At 37.1% G+C, this 26,400-nt stretch overlaps 1 protein-coding gene across 1 annotated transcript in view; it reads right to left on the bottom strand.

Annotated features, from left to right (window-relative positions):
• The window catches only part of EEA1 (early endosome antigen 1), a 150,581-nt gene that overhangs the window by 13,316 nt on the left and 110,865 nt on the right, over positions 1-26,400 (bottom strand). Inside the window, exons 16-22 of the mRNA XM_075551182.1 lie at positions 25,617-25,730; positions 22,890-23,045; positions 21,501-21,640; positions 17,633-17,963; positions 16,253-16,354; positions 14,264-14,458; positions 9,058-9,240 (exon numbers count right to left, since the gene is read on the bottom strand). Coding sequence (XP_075407297.1) covers positions 9,058-9,240; positions 14,264-14,458; positions 16,253-16,354; positions 17,633-17,963; positions 21,501-21,640; positions 22,890-23,045; positions 25,617-25,730 — 1,221 coding nt within the window. The remainder of the gene's footprint in view (positions 1-9,057; positions 9,241-14,263; positions 14,459-16,252; positions 16,355-17,632; positions 17,964-21,500; positions 21,641-22,889; positions 23,046-25,616; positions 25,731-26,400) is intronic.

Raw genomic sequence — 26,400 nt, 5'->3', positions numbered from 1 at the left:
CTGCTTTCAGTGCAGCTTGAACTTCTTCCTTCAGCACTATTGGTCATTGCTCATATGCTACCTCCTTTAATGGTAGAATATCAACCAGTTCTTTTTGGTAGTTACTGTCTGTATTCTTTCCATCTTCTTCTTCTTCTTTTTTCCTCTCCATGTTCTCTTAAGGCTTCTTGCATCATTCAATATTTTTTCTATTCCCATCAAGAGTTACAGTCCTGGAAACCCTCAGGCGCCGTTCTACCTGGTCCTGCAGGGTCACTGTGAGTCTTAGAGTTTTCAATATTCTAACTTGAATTTTTTTCTTGTTTCATATTAAGGCATGCTAAGCATGTTAGTCCCTTTTGGTTTTCTAATTCTTATAATATTTGGCTTTGTCTTCCAGAGCTTACTTTGGACATTTTCTATTTAGCACATTGACTTCATTATTCCCTTTGCTACACTATGATTAAGAGCAAGTTTCAGAGTCTCTTATGACATCCACTTTGGTCTTTTTTTCTTTCCTATCTTTTTAATGACCATTTGCTTTCTTTGAGAATTATGTTCTTGATGTCCTCCCACAGGTCATCAAGTCATGAGTGTCCAATGCATCAAATCTCTTCTTGAGATGGTCTCCAAATTAATTCAAGTGGGATTGACTCAAAGTCATATTTTGGCTCCAGTGGACTTGTTTTAATATTCTTCAGCTTTTTACTATTATTAGAATGACCAGCTATCTCCTGGAGGTTACTGAGATTACTTCTCAACAAGCTAATCATGCTGCCTCTAAAGTGGACCATGTGTGCATCTATGCACACACACACACACACACACACACACACACACACACACACTGATTACTTCTCAACAAGCTAATCATGCTGCCTCTAAAGTGGACCATGTGTGCATCTATGCACACACACACACACACACACACACACATACTTTAGATATACAAATAGAGGTTTAGCTCACGCTTAATTATAAACCCTAATCTAAAAACAATTAGTTCTTACAATGTGGCCTTCCTAAATACTTTCCCTCATGGAGTGATCACTAAAGAAATGTGTGCTGCGTCAGAGTGTGGGGAAATAATCAGATGGTGTCTGGCCATTAGCAATAACAGTGTCTGGAGTCCTAAAGGGTTATCTTAAAATGAGCAGCCATATAAGATACCAGCTAAGTCTGTGAGGAAAGAGCACACAAGTGCATATGATCCATCTCTTGTAAATCATAACATTCAGGACCAGAGGAGAAAATTGTATTCAAACAAAATCTGAGCACCTGGTTTGCAGAAGGCAATGGATGACAGTGAAAGCTCAAATCCAGCTGCAGAGGCTCCATGTGGAGTTAGCCTTCATTGAATTCCCTTGAACCACTGACCAGGGATGTGAATAGTCTTGCTCTCAAGAGTATATTTGAAAGTGGATTACAGAAAGTATAGACTCAAAAGAAAATTCACTTCTATCATGTCAATTCCAACTCACAGGGGCCCTATGGGACAAGGCAGAACAGGCCCTGTGGGTTTCTGAGATTATAACTCTTTGTGGGAGTAGCAAGCCTGGTCTTTCTCCTAAGGAGCAGTTGGTGGTTTGGAAATACGGCCCTTGCAACCAACTGTCCAACATATCACCCTACATTTAGTTTCCATTCTGAAGAGTTTTTCATTTGTCCTACATTCATTCAGATCAAACTTTAGGTTTTATTTTTGTTGCCATTGAGTTTTATTTTGGCATGATTTTTCTTTATATGAATTGGGTAGGCGTTTTTTATTGTTGTTGTTGGTTTTGTTGTTTTGCTTTGTCTTGTTTTTGTGCTTACTATTGTCTTTGCATGCCTACCTAGATAAGGTAGGCAGGATGAACAATCCAGGGGAGAAAACAATGGGACCAATGGTTGGCGGGGTGGGGCATGAGAGAGGGGAGGCAGGGGAAAGAAAGTGAGTGTTAACAAACCTAGGGACAAGGGTACAACAAGTGATCCAAATTCAATGACAAGGAGTGCATAGGATGCCTGATAAGGCTTGACCAAGGGCAATGTAACCAAGAGGAATGACTGAAGGCCAAACGTGATAGTGGGACAAGAGGAAAGCAAAAGGAAACAGAGGAAAGAACTAGGAGGCAAAGAACATTTATAGAGGTCTAAATACAGGCATGGGCGTATATAAATATATTTATATATAATGATAGGGAATTAGATCTGTATACATATATTTATATGTTAAATATCAAGGTAGCAGACACACACTGGGCCTCTGCTCAAGTACTCCCTCAAAGCAAGAACACATTGTCCTAATAACATGGAATTTCATGATGCTCACTTCCCCGACATGATCACTGAAGACAAAGCAGGTACATAAGCAATGTGGTAAAGAAAGCTGATGTTGCCTGGGTATTGAAAGAAATAGTGTGTGGGGTCTTAAAGGCTTGAAGATAAACAAATGGACATCTAGCTGAGAAGCAACAAAAGTCCACATGGAAGAAGCACACCAGCCTGTGTGATCATGAGGTGTCGATGGGATAAGGTATCAGGCATCAAAGACCCAGAACAATCATATCAATGTGAATGAAGGGGAGGGCAGAGTGGAGACCCAAGCCCATCGGTAGACAATTGGACATTCCCTTACAGAAGGGCCAAAAGGAAGAGATGAGCCAGTCAGGGTGCAATGTAGCCCCAATGAAACATATAACTTTCCTCTAGTTTTCTCTAGCATTACTTCCCCCCCCCCCCACTATCATGATCCCAACTCTATCTTACAAATCCAGCTAGACCAGGGCATATACAAGAGTACAGATCAGAGCTGGAAACACAGGGAATCCAGGACAGATAAACCCCTCAGGGCCAAGAATAAGAACAGCGATATCAGGAGGGGAAGGGGAAGGTGAGGGGAGGAAGGAGGAACCAATTACAATGAAACCCCCTTCCTGGGGGACAGACAACAGAAAAGTGGGTGAAGGGAGACATCAGTCAGTTTAAGACATGAAAAAATAATAACTTATAAATTATCATGGGTTAAGGAGAGAGGGAGGAAGGGGAAAAATGAGATGATCCCAAGGGCTCAAGTAGAAAAAATGTTTTGCAAATGATGATGACAACAAACTTACAAATATGCTTGACACAATGGATGTTGTATGTATTGGAATAAGAGCTACAGAAGCCCCCAATAAAATGATTTTTAAAAAAAGAAAGAAAAAAACTCAGGATGGATGGGTAAATTATAGAAACGATAATAAGATTAATAGATTCTTAGGGTTATGATGGAGCTCTGGTGGTGTTGAATGCTAACTGCCAGGTCAGCAGTTTGAAACCACTGGCCACTGTGTAGAAGAAAGAGGAGGCTCTTTGCTCTGGTGAATGGTTACAGTCTTGTAAACGCACAGGGGCAATTCTACCCTGTCCTTTAAGGTCACTCTGAGTTGGCATCACTGGATGGCAGTGAGCAAGGGTAATAGGAAAGGGCAGTTGGAGAGAGGGGTAGTAATGGGCAGCTAATAAGAATGAAGAAAATGTTCTAAAATTGATTGTGGTAATGATTACACAGCTCCTTTTAATTTATTTAAGCCATTGAATTGTAGAGTATGTGAACTATGTCAGTGAAGTTGTTTAAAAAATAAAAATGATATTTCACAGTGATTAACCTGGGGTCAGGTAAATTAACTGATAACAAAGTAATAGAGATTATTAGCTCTTTTGCATATGGAAAACATTTATATATACAATTCAAATCCCTAAGACTGAAGCACCTTCAGAATCTTGAGAAATCAATCTAAAAATAGTTATTGAATTTTTACACTATCTTGAATCAAGTAAGTTCGGACCATATCAGATACACTTAGAGATAATTAGAACAAAGCGTAAGAAAAGAAAAACATTTTTTTAGGTTATACGATGAATACACTTATGTTTATAGGATCTGTTGTTATTTCTTGACATGCCAACAATCTTTAATATGATAGGTTTTTTTGCTTGTGCAGGAAAAATGTATTTCAATTTTATTTGCTTTCTGTGACATGTCTATCAGACAACTGCACTCTAATACTGAAAAAGGGCTCGATTCAACCCCATCCTCACATTTTTCCATCTGTAAGGTGGTCAGAAGTGACTGTCAAGTCAGAGTTACTGACTACTCTGAGGTCCCAATATTTCTAAGAATCTGAAGTTGGGTACCAGGCAACTCCTTGCCCTTGACTACAAGGCTAGGTTTTAGGTAGATATGGTGACAAGTGGGTACTGGGCATGGCAAGAACACTGTCACTCTCAGCTACTGCTCTGAAAATCAGCAGTGAAGAGAAACCAACTCTAAGAAGCACTTGCACCATCTACAATACACTGGTCTGTCTTATTTAGAAATATGGGTCTTTTGAAAAAGAGGCAGAAGATACAGCTCAGAAAAGGAGCCCCGTCGGTGTGGTTTGTACACAGCAAAGCAAGAATTCAAGTTTTAAAAGAAGGGGTATAAATAAATGAATATTATCAAAGGGACTTCTAAAGATTCCTACAAGTCCAAGATTATTTCTATAAATAACACAATTCAGAAGTCTTCTGGTTGTAAATTACATTTAAATTTCCAAGACTGCAAAGTTTTTTTGTTGTTTTACCCAGAAAACACCTGAAGTCGGGTATGTTTTTTATCAATCAGGTTGCTAATCAGTAACTGGGTCAATTGTTATGGCAGAACAGTAGGTTATTAGACAGATTCTGATTTATAGGAGCTTCCAGGTAGTAGCTTGATAAACAGAACAAACAGGTACATTGGAAGCTAAGCAAGGTAATAGCATATATGCCATGTGACAAATTCTCAAAAATAAATAATGAGTTTGAGGGTTGTCTATGGAATGTGGCTTGTAAGACATATGTGTGGAATAGGTGACAACTGACCCAAGAGCAAGGGTGATTTCACATAAAAGAGTAAAATTTAACAAAGCCTAGCTCATATAACATATAGCGACTGTACTTAGATAATAAGAGGTCTGGATATAATGCTAAAGAATATTAAGGGAAACTAACTAAATAAATAAATAATATTAAGGGTTAGAGCCCAGAAAGCAACTCTGATCCCTAACAATACAAATTCCAAAACAATCATGGTTTAAAGTGGAAACCTACACAATATAAAGACTCAAAATCTTGACTGACCCAGTCTTTTCTGAAGATGTCAAAACACATTGCACTACCTGCCTCTGGACATGAATCTGTCATTTAGCAGCATACAGCAGCATGGTAAAATAAGATCCCTATTTACTTGTAAACTAATTATCCTGGAATTTTCATTTCACACAGGTATACAATTTACAGTCAGTTACATTTCTACCCTTTTCTTCACTAAATACATAACCAATTTGAAATACGGTAGTCAACAAACAAGTATTTTGCAAATAATCCAGCAGATGGTGCTAAAGGCAAAGATCAGACCAGAGTGTCTTCCAATCAATCCATTGGCTAAGTGTCACCAATGTGGCCTAGACTAGGTAGGCAGGAGATTCTGAGCCTCCCACCTCCTTGTATACTACAATATATCACGGAAACAAAAGAAAATTCATGGCTGATAACCCTCTCTTATCCTGGCCTATAAATATCACTTGAACGTTCCTAGGGATTTTCTCTCTCTAGTTCTCTTTTTATTAACTTTTTAAGTAGTTCTCGTTTTAGAACCATCAATTGCGAATTTATCCAGTTTTGATTTTGTCAGTAACAATAAAATTCTGATGAACTAGTAGCATCATCATCATTATAATAATAAAGGCCTGTAAGTTGAGATGTAACTTTAATTCCCTTATTGTGGGGCTCTGGGCTTTCCGACTGGGCCTGGATCCCCTCATCTGTCCTAGGAGAGCTTTGGGATGGTGTCCCTACCCAAGGCCTCTTAACAGTTCTACAACTCGAACAACCTTCACCTGTCTTTTTCTTTTTGCCCATGTTTATATTTAAAATATCCATTCATGAATAAAATTGCTATATGATGTAGCTTTCAGACTTAATAAAGACGTGGCTTTCTACTCCCGTAAAGCTGTACAGCCTCAGAAACCCACAGGGGAATTTCTACTCCATCCTAAAAGGTTGCTGAGTCAGAACTGACTTCACGACAGTGCCTTTCAGTTTCAATAAAATACAAGAGACGTTAAGTTCTATCTAGATGTCATATTCTTGGGTAAATAATACCCAATATGGAAAGTATAATTCCCACAGAACTTTTATAACCAATCAAGGTTCTCCACTGCCCTCCATCCTTACTGCTGTTACCAGTCCAAGTCTCCCTCTCTGGTCTGCCTCACTGCATTCAGCGATACTCCTCCACAACCCATTCCTTGTCCCAGCCAGTCACTTGCCTAAAATACAACCTGAGCACATATTTTAGGGGGCTTTCCATTGCCTTTACGATAAGAGTCCAAATTCCTCTGTAACTGCCCTCCTTTTCAGTAATGTTATAAAATAATAAAAATACTATAATAACACTACATAAGGTGAAGGGCAAATATGGACATTACCTAAATCTTTAGGTGGTATTTTTTCTTATAACAATTCTTGCTGTTCTTTCATTTATTATCTTCTGCCCTTGTTCATTCCCCGTGGCACCTTTCCTTAAATGTGCCCTGAATTGAACAACATTTCTCAGAACTCTGCATGTATTCAAATTCTGTATTTCCTGTAGGACTCAATTAAGTCCAACCTCCTTCATAAAGCCTAGGAGCTTGTAGAGAAGACATATATGAGGGGACTTCAAATGTTTGTGGGAAAATTCCATTATTTTTAATTCTACTTTTCGTGAATTCTTGAAGGTCCTTTGTGTTTGTGTGTACATGTGTATGCACATAGTATTTTAGTATTTTGTGATTTCCAACATATTTTTGCAATAATACACTTTGCGTAAAAAAAACAAGCAAGCATGGAATAGAAGGAGGAAACATATTTCAACTTGACACCCACCCCCCAAAAAAACTTCTGGCCGAATCTTCTATGAGAGAATACAAATGTTCCATGTCTCTTAGAAAACTGACATCTCATACTATATAAAGTGCCTTCCCCTTTTCATACCTTAAATTTTAATAAATATGATTCCTTCTCTAATCAAATAGTAATGTCAAGGGCAGCTTCCCCTACATAGTTGAATATTTAAGGTTAAATTTACTTTTAACTATAATCTTATTGTAATCATTAAGCATTTAAGTAATCTTAGGGAAAAGAGAACCATGTAAAACTAAAGCTAGTATTGCCTGACAAAGAATGTTGCTCACATTTTCACAAGTACTTTATATTTTTAATTTTACATTTTTCAAACAGCAGCCATTTTAAAATTTGTTTTCACAGAGAGGGTATTTTGCGGGTAAGAGCCATCGAACCCGACCCGAGTCATAGCAGCCCAGTACAGCCAAGTGAACCCCCCCGGCCTGCCCCACCTTCACAGGGCTCTTAGGCCTGAGCCCACGAGCACGCTGTCAATCCGTCTTGCTGAGGCCCTTCCTTTGTCCTTCTCCAGGGACTGGTCTCTCCAGACAACATGTCTGAAGTATGTAAGAGGAAGTCTTGCCATTCTTGCCTCTAAGGAACACCCTTGGCTGTATTTCTTCAAAGACAGGTTTGTTCTTTGGGCAGTCTATGGTACTTTCAATATTCTCCAACACCATAATTCAAATATATTGATTTCTCTTCCGTCTTCTTTATTCAATGTCCAACTTTCACATATATACGAGGTAATGGAAAATACCACGTCCTTAGTTATCAAAGTAACATCCTTGCTTTTCAACAGTTTCAAGAGGTCTTGTACAGCACATTTACCTAAAGCAATGCATTGTTGGATCTGACTGCTTCTTTCATGAACATTGACTATAGATCCAAGCAAGACAGAAACCTTGACAATTTTAATCTTTTCTCCATTTACCATGATGTTACCTCCTGGTCCAGTTGTGAGGATTTGGGTTTTCTTTACCATTGAGTTGTAATTCATACTGAAGGCTGCAATCTTTGATCTTCATAAAGTGCCTCAAGTCCTCCTCACTTTCATCAAGCAAGGTTGTGTCATCTGCATGTAGAAGGTTGTTAATAAACCTTCCTCCACCATGATGCCACCTGCTACTTCATATAATCCAGCTTCTGTGATTTGCTTAGCATAAAATCGAATAAGTATGGTGAGAAGATACAACCCTGATTCATACTTTTCCTGCTTTTAAACCATGCAGTATTCCCTTATTTCATTTATAACTGCCTCTTAATCCATGTGCAAGTCTGGCACGAGGCCGGCTCGTGTTTTGGAACTCCCATTCTCAAGGCTCTCCAGAGTTGTTTGTTATGCTCCACATAATCAGATGCCTTTGTACAGTCAATATGACACAAGTAAACATCTTGCTGGCATTCTCTGCCGTCAGCCAAGCTCCATCTGTCAGCAATGTTATCCCTTGTTCTAAATTCTGTTCCGAATCCGGCCTGCACCTCTGGCAGCTCCCTGTCACTGTACTGCTGTGGCCATTGTCGGATGACCTTCAGCAGAATTTTCCTTGCATGTGATAACAATGCACAAACTGTTCTATAATTTGAGCATTCTTTTGGGTAATCTTTCTTTGGAATGGGCACAAATATGAATCTCTTCCAGTCAACTGACCAAGTCTTCTACATTTCCTGACATAGAGAAGTACTTCCAGTGATTCATAAGCTTGTTGACACATTTCAATTGGTATTCCATAAATTCCTGGAGTCTTGTTTTTGGCTAATGCACTTAGTGCAGTTCAGATATCTTCCTTCAATACCATTGCTTTTTGCTCATATGTGACCACTTGAAATGGCTAAATGTTTAGTTCTTATGTAAGCTCGCATATATATATCAACCTTTATAAAATATAATTTAGTAAATGGTGTATTTCCAAATTATTTTTCTATTACAAATTCAAGCTATTTTAAATATCTATATTTAGATATATATTTTCTAATAATAAAAAATATTTTTAAAGGGTTATAATCCCAAATGTGAATTTGCTAGAAAAAAAATCCAGAGTCTTCCATAAATGCTAGCATTTTCTCACTCATTTGGATTCAACCCAATCACTTAATGTATGTCATGCTGAGTGCTTTATGATGTAAAATGGTTTACTATACCTTAAGATCTTGCCTTATGGCTAGAAGCTCAGATTCTTTCCCATAGAAATCAGACTGAAGCTGTTTCAGATTCTCCTGGCTTTTGTCACAGATGTTTTGTAATAGTGATGTTTTCTCTTTCTCTGCTGCCAGTTCCTGTGCTGCTTGCGTTGTCTTTTGCTGTAGTCTCTTCTCAAGCTCTGTCTGAAACACACGACAGTCATGTAAAGCATCATGCACGTCCAAAACTGTTTATACATATAAAAAGCCGCCCAGACAATTAAGATGCTTCTTGAGAACCAAGTGCACTGTACTCATGCCTTAACATAATTCTAACAAGTAGGCTGTACAGTGGCCTAGCACTAAGCTGCTAACCAAAAGGTGAGCAACTCCAACACACTAGCTGCTCTCCAGAAGAGAGAGAGATGGGAAGTCTGCTTCTGTGAAGACTCACAGCCTCGGAAACCCGATGGACAAGTCTGAGTCCTATAGGATCACTGTCAGCTGGAACTGACTCAAAGGCAACAAATCTGTGAGGTTTGTTTTTATTTACCATATAGATATAAAGTCTAAGCTTAAAAGACAAATACCATTATACATTCGTGTATAAGCCAGGATTTTCAGCACATTTTTAATGCAGGTTTTGTGGTAAAATTAGGGGCGTCGGCTGATATTCGGGTCGGTAAGTCCCAATTTGAAAATCCAAGAAGCCCATCCGAGTTACATAAAGCACACAGAAGGCAGGGTGGCAGATGGCTGGGAAAGCCCTCAGGTTGAGGTCTCGGAAGACTGAGAGTGACAATGAGGTGCTCATGGAGGGTGCAGAGCTACCTGCCTCGGAAGATAACAGTTAAGGCAGAACTAAGAGAAACATTTTTAAATATATTTATAAATGCCATTATGATGTTGAGGCACATAATCTCTGTTCTGTGAAATTCAAGAAAAATTTAGGAAATTTCTACAATCAAGTTTGTTAATATCATGCCAGAAGAAGTTAGGTTCAATTACTCTAGATTTATCTTTAGTCTTTAGGAAGACTCAGGAAACATGTACAATTATTACATGATTAATATATACAAGCATACTATAAAAAGAAGTACCCTGCTTTTAAAAAAGGCAGCTGCTCCATCCCTCAAAAATGGCATCACCATTCCACATGCACAGGCCCAAACCTGGAGTTAGTCTTCAAGTTCTCTTTCCATGATCTCTGATTACCTCTCTAAAACAGCCTGGTGATGACTCTCTAAAATCCACTGTCAAATCATTCACTAGCAGCACTTTAATTCACGGGATCAGCATGCACTATCTAACTTACTGCAGGAGGTTCTCAGTGTCTTTCCCTATCTTCTATCTCCTTTTAGGTAGATTTCATCATTCTCAGCTTAAAATTCTCTCACCCATTCAAACTGACCTTAAAATAAATTGTTTCCTGTTATTTAATCTACAAAAGTACATATATATGAGCTAGCTCCGCTCTACATTTTAAAGCTCATCTTGGATTACTTGTTCCATCAATTAAACCCACATTGGTCTCTTTGTCAAGAAATTCCAAGCTTGCTGTTTCCCCAAATGTTTTGCACTAATTGTTCCCCACTCACCTTTGATTGGCCAATATTTTTAATTTACATCCCAGCTCAATCTCTTCAGATACGCTTTTTGGTAGTCCAACCTTTAGTGTGTCTCTCTTCCACTAATTACTTGCCCTATTACTCTGTTTAGTTTTTTTCTGCACTTAAGTGTAAGCTCCATTAGAACCAAGTGCTTTTCAATTTTGTCCAGTGCTACATCACCAACATCTAGAACCATGCCTTGACAAAAAATGGGCAAATAATAATATTTCTTGAATGAGTGAGTGAATGGCAAATATATTAGAAATTGAACGGGCAAAGAAATGTCTAGGACACTTATCAAGAAGTTACTGCAATGAGACCACCCACCTCCTGACCACCACCACCACCACCACTAACAACAACAACAACAACAACAACAACACACACACACACACACGATTGCTTCACTTAAAGCTGTGATAGTGGGGGATGAGAAATCAGGATATACTCAAAAGCATGATGAAGAGGACTGATAGTACTTGGTGCCACATGTCTACGGTAGGGATGGGTTGATGTCCCTACACACTTACATGATCATACTCCATGATATTTCCCCATTCACAGAATTACTTTAACAAATGTGGTTCTTCTCATCTAGAACTCCTAGACAAGTATTTCATGTTGAATACTGTAGTTACATTGCATTTCAAGTTTCTGGTTTTGGAGGGGTGGGGGACAGTTTTTCCTGCCTCATAGAGTTTTTAAGGCTGTACTCTTTAAATGAATCACCACAGATTTCTCCTGAGGAATAGCTTGTGGGTTTCAACTGACTGTCTTTCCTTCCATCATCCATCCATCCATCCATCCATCCATCCATCCATCCATCCATCCATCCATCCATCCATCCATCCAGTTAGCAGCCAAGCATTTAACCACTGTGCCACCAAGGGCCCTTTACCTGTTAGAAACACACTGCTGTCAAGCCCACTCCAGTTCATAGGGACCCTTTAGGAACAGAAATGCCCTGCTGGGTGCCCGAGACTGTTATGAGAATAGAAAGCCTCATCTTTTTTCCACAGAGCAACTGGTACTTTGGGATTGCTTACCTTGTGGTTTGCGTCCACCGTGTAACCCACTACACTATCAGGGCTCCTAAATCTACGAGCAGAGAAGTGAAATACGGGATAGATGAGTGCACACTTTCCATAACTGCCTGAGGTGATCTGCCAAAATGGTTTGCTACTCACTTGACCCAAAAAATCCCACAAAATCATGCAAATCAAGAAGGTCAAATCTTCGGGTCCATTTTAAGAACTCCCATAAAACTGCCCAGGCCTTCAGGGGTCTGCATAGCCGGAAAGCCACCAAGTATTTGAGAGACATCTGTTGGCAGAAGCAGTGTGTGCCCTTCCGACATTACAATGATGGAGTTGATAGGGGGGCCCAGGTCAAACTGTGAGGTTGGACCCATGATCAGTGGTCCAAAAAGAGTGCATTTTTGCTGCACATGCTTAAAAATGCAGAGAGTAATGCTGAACATAAGGGTTTATGCTCTGGTCACTGAGCAGCTCCAAGTGAACAAAGCTCCCAAGAGCACTGCTGGGCTTACAGAGCTCTAGGAGCTTCCCCTGCCACACTGACAAACCGCTTCTCAACCAGGAGAGGAGGTTCACGGAGGTTCACGGAAGAAAAGGAAACCCTAGAAAAACGGAGAAGCAAAAACTTATGGCTCGAGAGTAAATTAAGTTTAATATGAAAGTTAATAAACGCTCAAGCAGAAATAAAAGAAACACGTAAGTGCAACAGTTTGATAACTGCTTTAAAAATTAACCTAAAGTTTTAAAGGTGAACACAGTATGGTCAGTCATCTACAAAGAGATTAGAATTTGCTCTAAAGCACATCTTAGTAACATTTCTCCCTTCTTTAAAAACTTTCCTTTCCTACTGCTTAAAAAATCAGTAGAATAATACATAGCATTCACTGTGATGCCTTCATCCCATTATTTAGCCTTCTCTCCCTATCCTTCTCCACTTACGCCAATACCTAATGTTCTATTATAACATATTTTTAGACTTGCAAACGTTGTGTTCTTCTGCTGTAGTGTTTAATCTTCCCTGTTAACTTTTCAAAATTATTGTCATGTTTAGTGGCCCAGCTAAAATGCTACCTCCTATAGAAAATCATTACTGATCACTCAAACTTTCTATCAAGTTCCCCTTTTTTATATTTATAATTGTGTTTCATTTTCCCTCTTATTACCATTCTCTTAATTCTTATGTACCTAGTTCCTTGTTAAATTATAAACTCCATGCGAGAAGGAGGTCATAGCTTATTCATTCTATATCCCCACATTGGGGTTTGGATAAAGTTGGTGCAATTCTCCTTAAAACTTTGATCAGTGGTTCCCAACCAATCTTACGGAAACATCTACTTTTTAGATATATATGAGATTTCTTCAAAAAAGTTTGGCTAAAACTGGAATTTAAAGATAATGGAATATTGTGTGTGTGTGTGTGTGTGTGTGTGTGTGTGTGTGTGCGTGCACATCAATACTCATTTGAACATATCCTTGTTTTTCGTATTTCATGGTCATGGACCAAAACTGCACGGCCCACCACATTGACAAGGTCTAAGACATACTTCATTGAATTACTTCCACATTGCATTGGGCACAGTCTTCCAAAGCCACTGCCTTTCAGTCAATTCTGACTGACAGCAACCCTACATAGAGTTTCCAGGGCTCGCTGTGGGAGCAGATGGCTTCACCTTTCTCCCCTGGAGCCACTGATGGGTTTGAACCACGGACCTTGTGAATGGCAGTCAAATGGTTACCCAGCAAGGCCACCAGGGGACAGGATTTAATAGCTTAATTATATTATCTCAATTCTTAAAACAACTTTGACTATATTTAATTAAACTTTAAAGAATGAATAAATATGCACATAGCAGCAATTAGAAAATATGCACATTGTTCAAATATTTTATATTAAGTATAACCCAATACATTTTATCAACTTCTTAGAGTATATATATAAATACATTTTAAAATGATTTTAAAATAGAATCTTAATAATAAAATAGAATAGATTTAGAAATGGAAAGCACCATGCTTCAACTTAGAACATCTAATAATTTTAACTGTACGGCCCTGCCAGTACTGATTTTTGTTAATGATCACCATCCCTTCATATAGATGATTTATGTTCGAGATAGGTGCCCTGGTGGCAGAGAGATTTCGCATTGGACTTAAAACCACAAGGTCAACAATTCAAACCCAACAGTCACTCCGAGGGGAAAAGATGAGGCTTTTTGCCCTGAAAAAAGTAACACTCTCAGAAACCCACAGGGGCAATTCTCCTGTCCTAGAATAGACTTAATCATGGCATGTTTTTGTTCTTAAATGTTAAAAATATATTTACTATTTTTGAGTACACTAGAAATGTTATATAAATGACTCGTTGGTTATATATTATTTAAAAACAAGATATCTTCATGTCTATCTAAAACAAGTAATTAGCATTAGAAGTTTAAATAATAATTATCTGACAATATGGAAATGTTGAGCAGAAATTCAGACGTACACATGCAATCATAAAAACAAATGATTTTATACACATATGAACTTTTCTCCATTGGAATTTATGTCTTAAGAAGTCAGCAAAGGTCATGTAGCTACCTTCTGTGCGAGAGCAGTCTTGACTTCTCTTTGCAAGGTTTCAATCTGCCCATTCTTCTGTTCCGTCGATTGCTTTAGTTCATTTAGGGTCCCCTGAAGTTGTTGCTCTCCTTTTTCTTTTTGTTTTAATGTATTTTGGGTCTGCACAATTTGCTCTTGCATTGAATTAAGCTCCAACTTCAAAAGACGAGATGTCTGAAAGAAAATAAAAGCCGTCTGGCAGTCATTTATTCAGTCAGATGTTTACTGATCACCTACTACATGGCAGCAGGCACGTAGAATCTACTGAGGTACACAGTACTAAACAAAAGAGAAACAACTCCCTCACAAGTGACATCATCCAATATCAAATAACATGTTGACTTAATCTTCAAGTATTGTTTAATCCACTTTCTACCTTCTTTTTAAACTTATATATTTGAATAGGACTTAAAAGGAATTATACTAGTATTCCTTTGTATCAAAGAAAATGGACACTGACCACAATTTCTATTTTATCAGAATGTCTATTTTTATGCCTGTTCAAATCACTACTGAACCTACTGCCCTAGGCAATCATAAAATAACTCCATATTAACATTAAACAAAATTCATTTTGGACAAATACACTGCATATTAGTAACCTCATTTAGAAATCTGTGGACTATTTTGCTAGTACTTTATTGTTGCAATGCACTAGAATGTACTTCTGTTCAAAATCAGACGTCACACAGAGGTCCCACTGGGATCCTGAGGCCAAAGTGGGCTGCTGTTATTTCCCACCCTGGCAGCCAGAGGCACGTTTCATGCCTGACTCATTAAACTCCAGTTTGAGCGTCTGGCCATACTCAGTGACGCTTTAGAAAGCTTCAGTCTTATATATGGATGCCTCACCTTGTTCCCAATGCAAGGGAGAGATTTTTTGTGAAATGTAAGAGTAAGGTGACTGCTCCAGAGTGCGTTCTGGTTCACGGGTATAACAATAACAACTAAAAAATAGCATTTAATTTTTGTGCACTTACTTTGTTAGAGTATTCTAATCCACTTAAAGTAATGCATGTATTTTTCAAAATAACTCTATGTAGAGATTACATAATTAGCCCCATTTTTAAGCACAGTGAAATTAGTCAAATGCCGGCTCACTGCGATCCTAGAGGACAGGGTAGAACTTCCCTGTGCATTTCTGAGACTACAGCATCTTTTTCCCACGCAGAGCACAGTTGAATGAATAACCACTATGCCACCAGGGCTTCCAACGCCAAGACAAGGCAAAATCGACGAAGTAATAAGCAGCATAGCCAGGACGTGAATCTGAACAATCGGACTTCGGTGCTGGGCTTTTAGTATTACCTCCTTTACATATGTGGCTATCTACAGCCCAGAGGACTCTTTCAATCAGTGTTCAAAACACAGTCTATCACATTGTACTTACGTCAAAGATGGTTCAAACACTTGCCAAAATTGGGTTTTGATGTGTTGTCAATCAAATTTCTTGAAAACTACATGCCTATATTCAAGTTTCCCAATAATTTAATACACAGAGAATAACAACTGTACATCTATCCATGTATTTATTTGTTTCCTGTGTGTTTAATTTTGCTTGACATGAATAAAAGCACTAACCATAGAAATGTCTCTTAATTGTTATACAACTGTTATTAAATTTACTATTTATATAAATATCCAAGAGCTAAAGAGTCCTAGAGAAAGGCAATTTCAATGACAAGGTATTGTTTCTCAGCCATACAATACTGCTATGACAGATTACCTAATTATAACTTTAGAGTTAGTTAACTCACTTTTCTACCTTTTTAAATTATATTCCATTACTTGGCTTTTCTCCATAAAAAAGTAGCTTACATTTTTATAGTAGTAGATAGAGCACAAAAACCAATTTTACCTATGTTCTCCATGTCATTTCAGAGAAATAAACTTTCCTTTGACCTAAGTACAATGTAACAATAATTTCAAAGTATAAAATTCTTTTACTACAGAAAAAGACAATGGTACCTCCTTCTCCTTTTCAAGTGACTTTTCCAGTTCATTCTGTCCTTTGAGAGCACTTTCTGCCTGTGCTTGAAGTTGATGCTTCAGTTCTTTGCAAGATTTTTCCTTTAAATAAAAAGGAAACTACATTATACAGGAATTTGCATTGTAACTTTAAGAAGTTTATTTTTTATGTTTACTAGTACCTATGCAAGGAAATGAACTATAACCACATATGAGCCAAGACATACAGGTCACCCACTTCAGTAATACAGGTATTATAAAGCAAAGTGCAAGAGACAGCAAAAGACGAAGAGTTTCCATCTCCAACCAACTTTTTGCCATCGAAAGACCAGAGCAGTGACTCCAGGCTATTATGCTCTCAGGTGTTGATAACTGTCAGACTAGAACATAAAATCATCAGGACAGAACATCAACAGAGCATACTCATAGACAAAGAAGTAAAGAGATTTTAGGAATCTAAAATTTTTAAAATGTGGATTTCAAAGTGTTCTAATAAAAATATTTTAGAATAGGCAATCACATTCTTATGTCACAAAATTAATTAAAATTCACCTCGTGGCAAATTAGAAGTAGGGCAGTGCAGCTCACAAAAATGGAAGTCAGATTATAAAAAGCAGTGTCAAAACAAGTTTTTAGATCCCACATAACTCGAGAGGGAAGATGCCTCTCTTCAAACCCACATTGCTTACTTTGAACTTCTGCACAGCGAAGTCACTGATCTTTACATTGAGAGAAGGTTGTATTTCTGTTGTTACTCTGTGCTATTCCCAATTTTTAAAATCCCCATTTAGTTCCTGAGATTGCATTTTTTCTTTAAAATTTTATACAAGCTGTATGCTTGCTATCACTAAGATAAAGTATTATACAGGATTTTATAATATTCAATGAAGAATCAGAGAGTTGACAGTAGTGGAATTTAGTTAGCAAGACCGTTCTAGTCTTTCCACACACCTCCACACAACTGAATATTTCAACAGTAGTTTTGGTCTGTGTGGACTGCAGCAGGCCCGTCTAAGTGTAGCATGTCAACAATAGAGGAGGGCTGATAAATGCAAGTCAGCATGCCCCAGCCTTAATAATAAAGTGGACACGGGAAGTTTGTGTAAGAACTCCATTATCTTTTCATTCAATTTTTAATGAACTTTTTGAAGTCCACTCATATCCATACATAATACAACTATGTACGTGTGTTTGACAATATCTTGAGCTATCTTTTCCACGTGTTAATTCTAATTTCTTATTAAAAAAACTATTTTATATCTTTTAAATGAAGGATTAAAAATTGACAGTGCAAAAAAAAATTGACAGTGCATTAGGCAGAAACATCAGTGAATTTTAAATAATCACTTCCTCCTGAGCCAGTAAACATAAACAACACACCAGCTCCAGCACAGCAGCTTTTCCTTCCTGACTTTCCCTCTCACGCTCACTTGTGGAGTTCTTCAAAGAATCACAAACTTTGGATAATTTCTCCTTGGTTGCAGAAAGTTCAGTCATTAGACTTTCTTTTTCCGTCTTCATATTTTGCAGTTCTGTTGCCGCTGCTTGAATTCTGTTATTCAATTCTTTGTGCTGCATCTTTGCATCTTGATTTATATTTTCAATTTCCTGTTTAAGGCTTGCTTTCTCTTCTTCTTGCTTGGTAAGCATGTGCTTAACATTTTCAAGGGCTTTGGATTGTTTCTGCAGATCCAACTTTGTACTGGATACCCTAAATACAGAAGGAATCATGTTTTAAAATTACATCATTTATTTTTCCTAACTTCCAATTGAAACTAGTAAGACAATTGATTTTTGAAATATTCCTGTATAATGCAAAGTAAAATAACTCCATTGTAGGTCTTGGGGGAAGAAGGAGGTGGGGAGAAGGGTGTGGGTAGATGGTGCCATGGACAGGGGAACAACTAGGGAATTGAAACCAACATCTGGGGTCTTAGAGGCTTGAAGTTAAATAAGCAGCCATCCAACAGTGAAGCAACAAGTCCACATGGAAGAAGCACACCAGCTGGTGAGATCATGAGTTTTCATCAGGACCAGACAACGGCATCAGAAGATTCATAACAAGCAACAAACAAACAAAAGTGCATTGGTGACAATGGAGTGGGGTTGGAGCAGAGACCCAAAGTCCATCTGTGGACAATGGAGCATTGCCCCACAGAGGGGTCGCGAGGGGATGAGTCCATCAGGGTGCAGTAGAGCACTGATGGATCATGCAATATAGCCCTGATCCCTTGAGGGCTCCTCACCCCCTAAAATCATGACCTCATAGTTGCTTCCCACTCTGGACTAGACAGGAGCATGTTCATAGGTATAGGCACACCGAACCCAGGAACAGGACACACCGAACCTAGGAACAGGAACAGGACTAGCGATACCAAAAGAGTAGGGGGGGGGGGAAGAAGTGAGGAGGAAAGGGGTACCGATTGCAATGAATGGCACATAACCACACACCCCCATTCAGGGGAAAGAATAATAGAAACCAGAGGGGAGGGTAGAGAGCAGTTGGTGTGAGATATGAAAATAATAACAATCTACAGTCTATCTAGGGGTGACGGGGGAGAAGGAGCTGATCCTAAAGGCTCAACAGAAAGTATACTTCTAGAAAAGAACGATGGCAATATACTGTATATACTTATGTGAAAGCCAAGTTTTTCAGCACATCTTATGCAGTTTTTGTGGTAAAATTAGATTAACCTGGTCTAGGCCAATACAATAGATCCTTAAAGGAAACTGCATCTTGTGGACTTGCTCAGTTATTTCCATGAACCCTAAGAACCTAATCTGCGTATCATCCCTAAGCACCCAGTGGTAACAGTGGGCGCTAAGTAAATGATAGAAAGGATCAGATGGGTTCCCGAATACCTAGGCATCAGAAACGATGATGCGAAAACTGAGAATGGAATGCCATTTGAGGCAAGGAATGGACCTCTATATCCTCCAATTCAAAGTATCAGAGCCCAACAGATATGAAAACAAAACAATTACATAATCACATCCTAAAATGATGACGAAACCAATAAAGTATAAGACAATTTAACTACCATAAAATATGATTAGTTTAAAAAGGAAAATGAGGAGCTGATTCCAGGAACCCAAGAGGAAGGTGAATTTTGAGAATGATGAGGGCAACGAATGTATAAGTGTGCTTTACATAATTGATGTATGTATGGATTGTGATAAGAGTTGTATGAGCCCCAATAAAATGATTTTTTAAAAAAAGAAAGTATTGGTAATCAAGAGCTCAAGTAGAAAGAAAATGTTTTGAGAATGATGATGGTAACAAATGTACTAATGTGCTTGACACAATGGATGTATATATGGATTTTGATAAGAGTTGTACGAGCACTCAGTAAAATGATTTTAAAAAAATACGATGAGTTTTATTTTATCTCCTTGGGTACTTTTCTCAGGTTTCTCAGTCTCTTGCTTGACACAGGCCAAGTCTATCCACTCACTCAAAATGCCCTACTTGCCAATCAAGGACTAAATCTACTTCACTGCGACAAGTGGTAAGCCTTTCTATGAAGACTCTACATGAATAGATTTTCACCACTCAAAATTCTGGTAAGTTATCTAGCTACTGACGTTCTCATGGTATAGGTACTCAAGCAAAGGTATCAACATCAAGGACAAATGAAGGAGAGTGATGGGAAAGTACCCCCGGTCTGCATGCATAAGGATATAATGGAGGCGCCTTTTCTCCCAGTGCCATTTAAAATTCCATGCATTGATTAATCTTCTAGATTCTAATATCTTCTGCAACTACAGCTAGGGCTGTCATGAGCCTATCTTAGTAAAACTATAGAAGAAAAACTGTTAAAATACTTTATTAGATCTGTTGAAAAATAATAATATACTGATTTCATTAGGATTAATTACCCATGTGCCAGAAGTTTGACATCTGGTATTATCAGAATGCAAGAGGGCATGTATAGGTGTGGATTAAGAAAATGCAACCCTTACTGCAAAAGGTAGACCATCCATAGGAAATAGTTCATAAAGTATAAAAATAAGAGAAAGCCCAACATATATCTGACAAAAGCAATGATAGGAGGAAAAATAAATAAAATAGGAAACAAACAAAAGATATTAAATCAAAGTATTTTATAAAAGATTGATGAAACTAATTTCTAATTAAACTTATCAGAAAAAATACTACTACTATAAATGAAAAAGGAGCTATCACTATAGATCATAAAACCTTAAATACATTATGAACAAGAGTTAGATGAAATGGGAAAATACTTTGAAAAACACAAATAACTAACATGGAATCAAGAGAAACATAGAAATTCAGAATAGACCTATATCTAATTAATAAACTGAACTCAAAAGTTAGGAAGTAACTCAGAGAGAGAACTCCATGTCCAGATGGCTCACCGGGGAACACCATCAAACATTTAAGATAAATAATACAAATCTCATGCAAATGCTAAAGGAAGTATTTAAAAAGTAGGTACTTCTTAATTGCTTTATAAGTCTAAAATAGTCCTAACACTAAAAGTTGAAAATTATATTTTAAAAATTAAAAATAGCCCTCATGAGTATATGAAAGTTAAGTAATATCAAATAAAATCCAATAATATATGAAAAGAAATCAAAACCAAATGAAATTTAACACAGGAAAGCAAGATTGGTTTGAAATAATCATTCAATGTAATTCAGCATATTGACAAAATAAAGAAGAAAAAGTATATGATCCTATCAATAGATGAGAAAAAAGTTGATAAAATCAAGACCTGGAGATGATTTTAAATAAACTATGTATAAGAGAATGTCCTCACCACAAAGGGAATTTAGGAAAAATCTGTAGCTAACTTCATACTTAATGATAAAGTGTTTACTGTTCCCTAAATAACACTGGGAACACTGCAAGCTATCCACTATTACAATTTTCTTTCAAAATTTTACTGGCAATTCCCAGGCAGCAGTAAGTAAAGAAAGGGCAGGAAAGGCTTACAGATTCCACAAGAAGTCAAGCTGTCTTTTGTTCACATATCACTAATACAAGCGCCAAATTACTATTAAGTGGATGACAGAAATTAAAATTTTCAATTCTTTCTAGAGAAATCAACTTCAACCACTTTATCATGGTTTTATTCTTAAATTCCCATTAACATCAGCAGTTTAGACAATCAACACAGCATTTAGTACATCTTGAAGCATTGTGATACCAAATAAAATTATTTTAATACTTAGTGTATACTCCCACCCACCCCCACTTTACAAGCCAAGTAAGTTAGCTTACGTTTCTTTCTCCATTTCAAGTTGTTTCCTGAGTTCTGTGGCTCTGAGCTCTAAGTCTGTACTCAGCTGCCTTTGCTGTTGTAGATCTTGCAAAGATTGCTCCTTGCTTGCTTTCACTTCAACAATATCAGCTTCTAGTTTCTATAAAATACAGTATAGTAGTCATCTGAATGCTAGTATTATCTATTATTAAATACCATGTCTTCTTCCCTTATACAGTAATAGATGTTGACACCCAAAAAATAGCCATAAAATATTTATGACAATAAAAAATACACCCTGAAACCATTCCTGAGCAGCAGGACTATTTATCTTGGAATATTTCAGAGGACTTAGAATTATGGTAAGCATGTCACTAAGTGTGCATAAAAATTAACTCTGATTAACAAAATAAATTCAAAATACAGCAAAAATAAGAATAAAAGGCATTAACTCAAGTACAAAATAAGTAACAGGTTCACACATATGTGCTTACTTAAAATAGATTATCCTTTATAGTAATAGTTAAAAACATTGACATTGATATATTCAAAACTAGAATGGACTTGAGATATAGTCCTTCGATTAACACATACATACACACATATTTTCCCATTAATAATTTGTGCCTTCTGCTTTTGTCTACCCACTACTCCCTGCCCCCGGAGGTATTTTCCTAAGTACTCTTATGCTAAAAAATAATTAGTTTCACATGATGCTTTATTTTAAAAAAATAACATAGCATATTTACTAAAAATATATCCTGGAGGAGGCAGTGATTAGCAAACAATATTTCCCTATATAATAGAAAACTTCAAATACTTCATTATCTTTTAATTCCATTTCTATGAACTTTTAAAAGTCTCAATACACACACATACGTGCACTTCTCAATGGTAACTTGAAGGGTAAACCAACCCTTCCGGTTAGTGTTGTGGTAAAAACACACCATTACGATGACCTGAACTTATTATTCATTTAAAAGCAAAATTGAAAGATTATAAATGTATAGTTTTTAAAGGAAAATATATACTACCTCTGAAATCTGTTGAAATAATGGCATAAGGAAGTGGAAGAACAAAGAAACTGGGAACACTTGATCATGATAACAGTGTCAGTTCTTTGCAATTATAGAGTAGATCCCTGGTTGGCTGTCTCTTCAGAATAGTTACATAGTAAACAGAACTAGTATATATGCTCAATGTGATTTGTAAAATCTACAGATTAATGCATAAATAAAATGTAAAAGATGGAATTTTTAAAATGTGCCATCAGGAATTACAAATAATAAAATTTTACAGTGCAACTGTGAACTTTCTTGAGTACTCGAAATCACTACTTACATCTAGGCTACCAGTTTTCATTTCCACAACGATAGAACGTCAGGCTCAGTTCAACGTTTCATACACACCTTAACCTGGCCCCGTAGTTCTTCAGTTTTCTGCTCTAAACAGAGATGGTTCTCTCTGTACTCTTTCAGATCGCTCTCCAGCTGGTTGCAATGTTCTTGCTTCTCCTCAAACTTTGTAGTTATCTGATCCAATTGAGTAGTTATCTTGTTTAACTCCTATAGAAAAGTATAATTGAAGAAAGCGTTAGTAAGGTTTATTTTAATTTAGTACCCAAATATTCATTCAAAGTAAAATTGAATACCCCAATTTTATCTGAGAAACTATTTGGGGGTAAAACCTCAGCAAACTTACATGTCTGTTGGGGCTATATGTATACATACACCAGCATACAACCTAGGTGAGCACAGATAATGCAATGGTCTATGCTCGGTAGCGAACCGAAAGGTGGGTGGGTCAAATTCACCATCTGCTCCACAAGAAACAAGACCTCGCATAAAAATTTTGTAACTTTTCACTGTTTTTCTAAGAAAAGTTATTTTAGGGGTCAAAATTATAGTAAATAGGCTAATAGTTAAATAACACTTTTGTTCGATAATTAAAGTATTTAATGTTCAGAATACCCTTTGAAAAATATTTTCTTTATTAGAATTATACAATTCATTTGGATTACCCAGTTGCACAAAAAGAACAAAATAAAAATTACTAGCAAGTCTACCACCCAGATTATAACTATTATTATGTTTATTATTTTGCTTCCAGTCTTTCCTATGGGTTAGTTTACATTTTTCTCTGATCTCTTAAAATAAAAAAAGACTTTCACTTCACATATCTTTGTTGCTTTTACATAATGAAGTATCTCAAAATTTTAAGATTTTCTAAATTTTGTAAAATTATGAAATAATTCATCCTTTAGCCAAATCTCCCATTTTAGAAGTACCAATTACTAAATTTATGCATTAGCAGAGATGTAACAAAAAACTAAGGATATTCCCTTAGAATAAGAGCTGGAGTGAAGTAAAGACTATGAAACAGTCTAAGGTATTTGAAATACATCGCCAAACATTCTGCCTGAATAAAAAGGGTGAATTAACTCATACTACCAGTGCTAATGGTTAAAGGGGATGGATTCCTTCACATCCTCTCCAACACACTGCACTTCTCCAGGGAAAAGCTTACTGACTTTTTTGGAGGACTGAGAACCATAATACCTGACTGTGAGAGTAGTTTCAGAAAGTATCTCATTGTGGTTTTAATTTGCAACTGATTATTAATGACCTTGAACACTTCCGAGTGTAGTATCAATCCTTCACACTGCTTGTAAGGGCTATTTGCTTCTTATGTCAAAGAATCTTACGTGTCAAGGCTATTAACCCTTCATTAGTCACACTTCAGCAAAACATTTCATCATTAAGGCTATCTGCCTAATTTTTTGTTAATAATGTTTAACAGATACATCTTTGAACTTTAATGTGGTTATTTTTATAACATTTGAAATAGTTTGACTCTGATCACATGCTCAGAAAATACTTTCCTGGTGGATTCAATGACATACACAGTGTGATCCCACAAGCGTGGCATGCACACTCTTGGAGTTAAGGATACGCATAAGAAAATAGTTTTTGTCTCGGCATTTTATTTTGTGTTGCAGTCAACAGTTATTACACTACTATATTTTATACATCTCATAGAAAGTTAAGTCAATTGCACCATTTAGTGCTTATATATTCCACAAATTTGTGGTGTTCCCTTTATGGTCTGCATTCAAATATGTGTCACATGAAAGAAACAAATCTTCAGCAATAACTAATCTAATGATTCTCTGGTGTTCATCCATCTATTCTTAAAATTATTCTAATTTCTATGAGTTTCAAAATCTCAAGTAAGCAGAAGTATAAGAGAGGTGTTCAATCCAGTCTGACCTATCTGAGTCATAGATTATTTATGTCACTTTACTTAAAGTACTACCAGTTCTCCAACATGCACACTTGGAGCTTTTCAAGCCATAAATTAGTTTTTCTTTTCATAAATTGATATGCTTCTGTATTGTTGAAAAATTAAAGGAATATCTGCTACTATTCCTTATATAATAAATGATCCTGCTTTCACAATTCTTGCTGAAAATTAAAGTTGAACAAGCTTTCTCCTCACTGGGTGCCAAGCTTCTTGTGCCCATCAGCTGCAAGGCACAAGCAGAACCTTCGATGGAAATTTTAAGCAACTGGGATTCGGTTCCTGAAACATTTCTTAGAAGAATACAACAAGCGATAAAACATGTCTTTACCAGTACAATCCAAGTATCAGAGCACAATGGAAATAACGGCTGCGCCAAAAGGTGAGCATGGGCCAGGTCACAGCAAAAGCACACTGGTTCAAGAGCAAAGGCATGGCAACAGTTTGGGGCAGGGGGGTTGGGAGGGGATGCTCAAGGTTTACAGATTTGGGGGAGAAGATGCTTAGGTTTATTTCAGATGAGGCTTACTGACTTTCTGGAGGACTGAAGAATAGAAATATCTGCCTCTGAGAGTGTTTTGAGAAAATAACCCAAAGCCTTAGGAGAAAAACCCTCAGAAAGCTTCACCACGGAGACTTTCTCTACCACAACAATGCTGACTATTGCGCATCTCCATGTGCCTGACTCCTGCACCTGTTACTAACTACTTGTGAACAATGGGAGGAGTTATGCGGTACATCATCGCAGGATTATATAAAGCCATGTATGTTTTCATATAAATTTGCCATTAATTTATCTACCAAAGCACTGCATGAAATTGCAACAGGGCCCCCACCTGCTGTTTATCTTGTAATGCATTCTGAGCTGTGTCCAAATGATTCTGCAGGTCTGCTCTTTGAGCAGTTTTTGCTGCTTCTGCTGATAGCAATAATTCAGTTTTGGCTTTAATCTGTAACAAAACATACATGTTATTAAATTCATATTTAGTTGTTAATGCCTTCTTGCTTGAATAGATATATATACTACTTTTTATTACCAAATAATTGAAGACATTTAGTCCTTTGGCAATAACAAACATTTAGACAACTAAAAAACATGCGTGTGCAAATGTCAAAAAAGGAATGGGTAGGTAAGACTCAAACTTGATGTTTGGATAAATGATGAAAAAAGGCTCCTACCTGGCATGAAAACACTGTCATACTCTTGCTAAGAAAAGAAGAATCCATTTTATTCAACAAGGCCCCTCTACATGGCTATCTGAAGATTGCCTACTTTGTTAAATTAAATGGCCAGGCCAAAGGAAACGATGGCTCCCAAGATAATCAAGACTTCTAGAAATCCAGAACGCAAAACATCCAGACCATAACAAACTGAAACTCAAACCACTCTGCGATTCGGGATTCCTTGATAACTTCTAACATAAAAGGTTTAACTTTTGAAGCTTATCAAAGGTCAGGAAATAACACATTGAAAATTCAAAGCGTCCAACAATAAACTTTAAACAAATCAAATAAGCATAAACATTTGTCTTTTATGTAAATCAATGCTTTTAAGTGTTAAAATAGCTTTAGCATAACTCATCTCAAAAATTAAAAATAAGTACAAATTTTCAATTAAAG

Source organism: Tenrec ecaudatus, chromosome 6 (genome assembly GCF_050624435.1).
Source record: "Tenrec ecaudatus isolate mTenEca1 chromosome 6, mTenEca1.hap1, whole genome shotgun sequence".
Classification (NCBI taxonomy): Eukaryota; Metazoa; Chordata; class Mammalia; order Afrosoricida; family Tenrecidae; genus Tenrec; species Tenrec ecaudatus.
The sequence above is the reverse complement of the archived record's forward strand: the minus strand, read 5'-3'. Positions and strand labels throughout refer to the sequence as shown.